A 6,397-nucleotide genomic window follows, 5' to 3' on the forward strand; every position below is an offset into this window, starting at 1 on the left:
ACACACACACACAATAAATAAATGTAATAAATAAAAATAAATAAATATTAAAAAAAAGAAATTAAAAAAAAAAGAACTCTACATTTACTATTGGTTTTCACCACAAATGCAAACATGTTAATCACTCCCCCCCAACCTAATTAAAAAGCAAACAATTTAAAATGAGATCAGGTTAAGGCAAAGATTGAGTTCAAGCTCAGCCTGAGCAACTCAGCTAGATCCCGTCTCAAAGTAAGAAAGTCTGGGGATGTAAATTTGTGCCTTCTCAGAGCTCCCAAGGGCAGCCTGATCCCTCCGGACCCAGCCCAGGCCAGTGTGTGAGTGAGACCGTTAGCCCTGCCCTCGGGATCCCTGGAGACCCAGCCCTGGCCCAGGGAGTGTATGGGAGAGCTTCCGCTGTGCTGCACCCAGGGGCTCAATCCTCAGTACTGAAAAAAAAAAAAAAGGTGGGGGGTGTTTGAAGAGCCTGTGTGCACTCCCACTACGGCAGGCACTTTTGTCATATTACCTAAGCATATGGAAATGGGGTGTTGCAATATGTATTCTGTAAGTTTTTGAAAAACTGGGAAGGATTCTTCCAAGTCACAGCATGCAAACCACATGGCAGTGGACAGCCAGGGAGCTTCCGGCTTAGGAGGGCGTTCCTGGAAGAGCACAGGAAGAGAAAGAGCAATAACTCACGAGACACTCGCAAAATATAAGTCCATCTTGCCTAAGGGAAAAAATGAAGCTCTAACGGTACGTTAAAACCAACAATTGTACTAGAATAAGTAATAAGATGTAGTGTGGTAGGAGATATATATATGTCTCAGCATCAGTCCCAAGGCAAGTTACAGCATCAGTCAGCTGCTGTGAGACCTCATTACAGCAGCTATTCCTGGAAGGCTCTAGGAAGACTGCCATGCCAACTGGCAATATTCCATGAGACACCTACAAGGGAATTAACAATTTTAAGAGGCAGAGAAACAGCTGTGATTAGACTAAATCTAGTTCTTTGAAAATTTCCTGAATGTATGCCTGAAGTTCTGTGCAACAGTTTAAAATAGACTCATTCGACACAAATCACACACCATGCAACTCGTCCCTGCTAAGTACACAATCCAATGGTTGCAGGATATTAACAGATTTGAGCAACAATTGCCACAGTCAATTTTAGATTGTTTTTCAATTTTTATTTTTATTAATATGTATTTGTGGTATGTCATGATCATGAATTCCTCGTAAGGAGTTGATACAAGTATGTAATACGTCTCAGTAACCTTCCCACCCCACCTGTCTTTCTTTTGCTCCCTTCATCTTGTGGTTCCTTTCCATTTGCAAAAGATTGATCTCCCTATTTCTTACTATCTGCCTTTTATTTTGCTCTTTCATTGTACTTATACTTTGTTTTTATAAAAGAGAAACCACGCGCTATTTAAGCTGTGTGCCTGTTTGCACATAACACTGTGGTTTTAAGGTGCATCTTTTTTTTCTACAAACAACTCAAAGAAACTATACACAGGCTTACTTTAGCAGTATCTCAGGTTCAATTCTAGATGCCCACAGTAAAGCAAATATTTCAATAAATGAAGTCACATTTTGTTTCCTACTGCATAAAAATAGTCTGTTATGTGTGTAATAGTATTATGTCACAATATTGTCTAAAGTATATATAATATATGTATTGTATATATACCTTCATTCAAAATATTTTGTTGCTTAATAATGCTAGCAGTCGTCTAAGTCTTCGTCCAGTTGTAATCTCTTGGCTGGGGGATCAGGGTGGTGCTGCTGAAGGGAGGGGTGTGTGCAATTACTCAAACTGCTTCAAAGCTCAGGGGCATCTAAGGACACCTGAGGATGTGATCCTGCTTGGCTCGCATACACACAGCAGGATACAGTTATGTAACCATTACTTAGGACAGGTAAGCATGCATGTTCTGGTTACGCCACTATAAAAACTTGTAAATATGAGATAACACCCTGCATAAGAATTATACAAGGAAGAGGCAGGCAGCTCTTGCGCTCCTATGCGCTTGTGCTCTGCTCTGCTCCATGCTGCCTGCTGTTGTTGCTGGCATCTTGCACTCATAGTTCTTTGGCCTTGGGGCCCCACTCTGGAAAACCTCCCTTTGGCTTCCAAGCAGGCTGAGAAGGTGGCTGCAGCTGTTAGTTTCTTGAGGTTGGATGTATCCATTGACACTTCCTTTCATGAAAGGTTTTCCTGTGGCATGTGATGCCGTTTGATCACATTATACCTGTGTTAAAACTTTCCTTTTTCTGCTTTTTGAGACAGGGTCTCCCTATGCATTTCAGGCTGATCTTGCGCTTCCTGTGTTGCCCAGGTTGGCCATCAATTTCTCAGCCTCCCAAGGCCTGGGGTGAGAGGTGTATGCCCCCAAACTTTCCTTTCACAATTGCAGTTAGTTCTCTAAACCCCGCCTCTGCTTTATCAGCTTATATTTTATAGTCCTTATTGTCATCCCCACAATTTTAATAGCATCTTCCCTTGGAGTGGACTCTGTCTGAAGAAGCCACTTTCTTCACTCATCTGTAGGAAGCCATAATTCAGCAGTTAAAGTTCTGTCACAAGACTATCCTCAGGATCAGCCTTGATTTCTAGTTCTCTGGGTATTTCCACCACACCAAGGGCTGCTTCCTCCATTGAAATCCTGAACCTCTCAAAGCCATTCAAGGAGATTGAAATGAACTCCTTTCAGCCTCTTGTTGATGTTGGCATTTTGACTTCTCTTGAGTCATGAATGCTCTTAATGGATCTAATGCTGGCCTCTTTCCTAAAGGTTTTCCATTTCCTTTGTCCACACCTACCAGAGGAATCTCTATAAGGATCCTGCTAGATCCGTATGAGATGTATTCCTTCAATAATAAGACCCCAAGGTAATAATTACTCTTTGATCTACAGACTGCAGAGTGGATTTTGTTAGCAAGCATGAAAACACTAATTTCGCAGGATCTCTCTGTCAGAGCTCTTGAGTGATGAGGGGCATTATCAACGAGCAATAATATTTTGAAAGGAATGTTATTATTTTTCCTGAGCAGTAGCCCAATGGTGGGTTTAGAATAATCAGCAAACCATGTTGCAGATGTTCCTATCCTTTCAGTTGTAAGCAACTACTAAACTCCAACCAGTACGCATTTTTCTATGGAAAAAGTTTTATGTATAGAAATTGGTGTCATACATTATTCCAGAAAATCTAATTTAGCTTGTAACATAGTAAAAAAATATAGCATTCATGTTAAAAATGAACATTATGACTGTTAAAATACACAACTAAATAATGTAGCAAAATAAAATACCCCTAAATGCATTTCTAAAACAAGCAAACTCATTCAACAATGTTTGAATTTCCCCATGGCACAGGAAAAGTAGTTTAGGGCTGGTGAGATAGCTTAGTGGACTAAGTGCCTGCTTAGGCAAGCACAGGAATCCGGGTTCAATCCTTGGCACCACATGCTGCACCAGCCCTACACCACGGGTGTGCTGAGCAGGGTGGTGCATGCCTGTAATCCCAGCGCTGGGGAGGCTGAAAGCAGGAGGAACCCTACAAGTCTGAGCTGCTGCATAGTGAGACTCTGTACCAAATACATTAAAAAAAAAAAAAAAGGAAAAGCAGTTTAATTAATAAAAATGTCTGAAAGAACTCGGAAGATGATTTCTGGATAATTTTAAGTATCATGTTTGATGGCATATAGAATACATTTTAAATTTCTATTCGAGCTTTGCTGCTCATGGGAAGTAGGCCCTGGAGTGAATGTGGGCCCTGGATGCTTAGAAGAGGGTCACGCTGTTGTGCCTCAGTGTGAACCTGGGATGGCAGGAGAACACTGTGAAAAGAGCTGTAGACAAGGCTTCAAGGAGGCTTTCCTTCAACTTTCTGGGCCTTATTTTCTTATCTGGAATGCGTAGATATAATTAGGAACTTTTCCAAGGAGAATAGTGACAGGAATGAGCTGATTTTCAAATAGCACACAGTAAACCCTCTGTTCACGGGAACTGTTTGAGGATTACAGGGAAAGATGACCGGTGTTTCTAGCAGCACAACTGATAACAGTTAAATCTTGGAAGTGGCCTAGATGCCCACCAACAGATGAACAGGTGGAGAAAGTGTATTTGCCCGCAGTGGAGTGCTACTCTGCCACAGAGAAGGATACGCTTGTCTTCTGTAGGAAAGTGGATGAGACTTTGGGACCATAATGTTAAGTGAAATAAATCAGATACCCACAGTTAAATATTGCATGATTTCTATTATATGAGAAGCCCAGAGTTTAAATAAAGAATAACATAGAGGATAGATAATAGGAAACAGGAAGCTAGATCTTTTGTAAAAGGGAAGGGGACGGAGAGATGGAGGGAGGGGAGTGGAAGGGAATGAAACAGAATCAAAATGTGTTATGTACACACACACCAGCTCCCCACAAGGCACTGCACACACATGCTAATAAAAATAAACATTGAAGATAAGAAAGGGTTCATAGGAATACCCGTATGTGAGATGGGTAGGAGCAGCTGGTGGGGAGATGTTGCCTGGGCTTGCTTGTGGGCAGAGAAGGATGAGAAGTCAAATGAAAAACCTCCAACCCAACCTCCCAGTGATGATCTCAAGCTCCAAATCTGAGGCTCCAGGTGCAGATGTCAGGTCTGCAGAGGTCAAGGCAGAGGCTTCAGGTGGAGCTGAGATGGAACTTGCCTTTATGGGATACTAGGCTTGTGGTACATGGGTGGGTAAGGCCATGCCAGGGGCTAGAACTGTTAGACAAAGAGGGGGACGTGAAGAAGGGCACTGGAGAACAGCTTGTGTTTCAGCATCACAGGAAGTGGTAATCAAGTAACTGTGTACTTCCCAGACTTCTAAAGAGAGATGTCTCTGGGGAGGAGAGGTTGGGATTTCAGAAATAGTACTGCCAACATCTGTGAAGTACATGTTTTATTAGATTTTAACTCTTCCCATGTGTAAACCAGTTAACCTTTAAAAAAAAATTTAGTACAGGGTCTACAGGATCTCACTACATAGATCTGACTCATAGTGATTCTTCTGTTTTCAGCCTCCCAAGCTCTGGGATTACAGGCACAAGCCATCACGCCCAATCTCAATCGCTGTCTCAGTGCATCCTGGGGGCGACTGGCCTGGAACGCCAGCATCGAAGTCCAGCCTCTGTCTGCCTAGGCAGGTGCTTTAATCCACTGAGCTATCTGACTGGCCCTAAGCCAGCTAACTTTTAAAAACACATTCACAACTTTTAGCTCACTGGTTACCCCAACACCTTTTTGTGTAGGCGAGGACGCTGATGCGTAAAAGGTAGAGTTCCCCAAGTCACACAGCCACCTAGTGGCAGCGCTAAGCTACAGCCTGGGCATCCTGACTCACAGTTCCGTGTCAAGCAGATCACACAGCCAACTGTGTAACCCGCGGACACCTGCACCACCACGGGGTCCCAGGGGATGCACGAGGGCTCTGCCTGGAATGTCATTCACCACCTAGATGCAGGGCAGGTACCTTTTCCATTCCTGAAGAACCTCGAAGGAAGAAATTCCATTCGGCTTCGGTTAGGGACCCTTGCTGCCGCATGATATCAACACAGAGCATAAAGCTGTAGATGAGCTTGTGTTGTTCAAAAAGTCCCCGTGAGATATTGACATAGGCGTTCAGAAGGGTTTGCTCTAGCAGTATTTGCAGGCGGTGCTGTAGATCATCTGTCTTCACAGAAGTTTCAATTGTGGTATTGAACAACTATATGGAAGAGAGAACAATATCCCTGGTTTAATTTGCTCTCTATGAAGAAAGAAAGTCTCTGCTCCCTCTTTCCCTCCCAACCCCATATTCAATTAACAACGCAGGGGGTGAAGAGTGTTACATGGAGAAATCTAGAATTCATCCCAAATTGATACGTGACATTTATTTTCTGTCCTCCTTATCCTCTCCCAGTTTTTATTTTATTACTTTTATTGAGAAACAAATAGCAATGAGACAGTTTCAAAACAGGTTAGTAGGACAGTTGCAATAATTAATGCATTGCATATTGTTGTCTTCATAGTAGTTATTTATAGTACAAGATGAACATGATATCCTGTCCAAACACGATTAGTACAAATCTTTCTTCTCATTGAGTTAAGAAAAAGTAGCTGTATATCTATCCTAACTATTTTGTATTGAAATGGTCCCTCATTTGTATCCCCTTTTTTTGTTCAGTTTTGTCAGATGGGTATTCCATTGCCATTTAAATATTGTAGGTGCATGAATTCAGCAAAATAATCCAATACAGTCCAGTAGTCCATAATAGTAGTGGTAGAAAATAGGCCCATGCCACACCCTTGACAATGTTCCAAGGGGACCACCTCGATGTGTGACAGAGGGAAGCTGGTGGGACCAGGTTTTTTGTTTTGTTTTGTGTTTTTTTT

The 6,397-nt window shown here is 42.3% G+C and overlaps 1 protein-coding gene across 1 annotated transcript in view; it reads right to left on the reverse strand.

The window, feature by feature from the left end:
* Positions 1–6,397, reverse strand: part of Dnah6 (dynein axonemal heavy chain 6) — a 296,200-nt gene that overhangs the window by 36,080 nt on the left and 253,723 nt on the right. Inside the window, exons 62-63 of the mRNA XM_023702951.1 lie at positions 5,496–5,729; positions 509–644 (exon numbers count right to left, since the gene is read on the reverse strand). Coding sequence (XP_023558719.1) covers positions 509–644; positions 5,496–5,729 — 370 coding nt within the window. The remainder of the gene's footprint in view (positions 1–508; positions 645–5,495; positions 5,730–6,397) is intronic.

This window comes from Octodon degus, unplaced genomic scaffold, assembly GCF_000260255.1.
Source record: "Octodon degus isolate 3935 unplaced genomic scaffold, OctDeg1.0 scaffold00162, whole genome shotgun sequence".
NCBI classification, from domain to species: Eukaryota; Metazoa; Chordata; class Mammalia; order Rodentia; family Octodontidae; genus Octodon; species Octodon degus.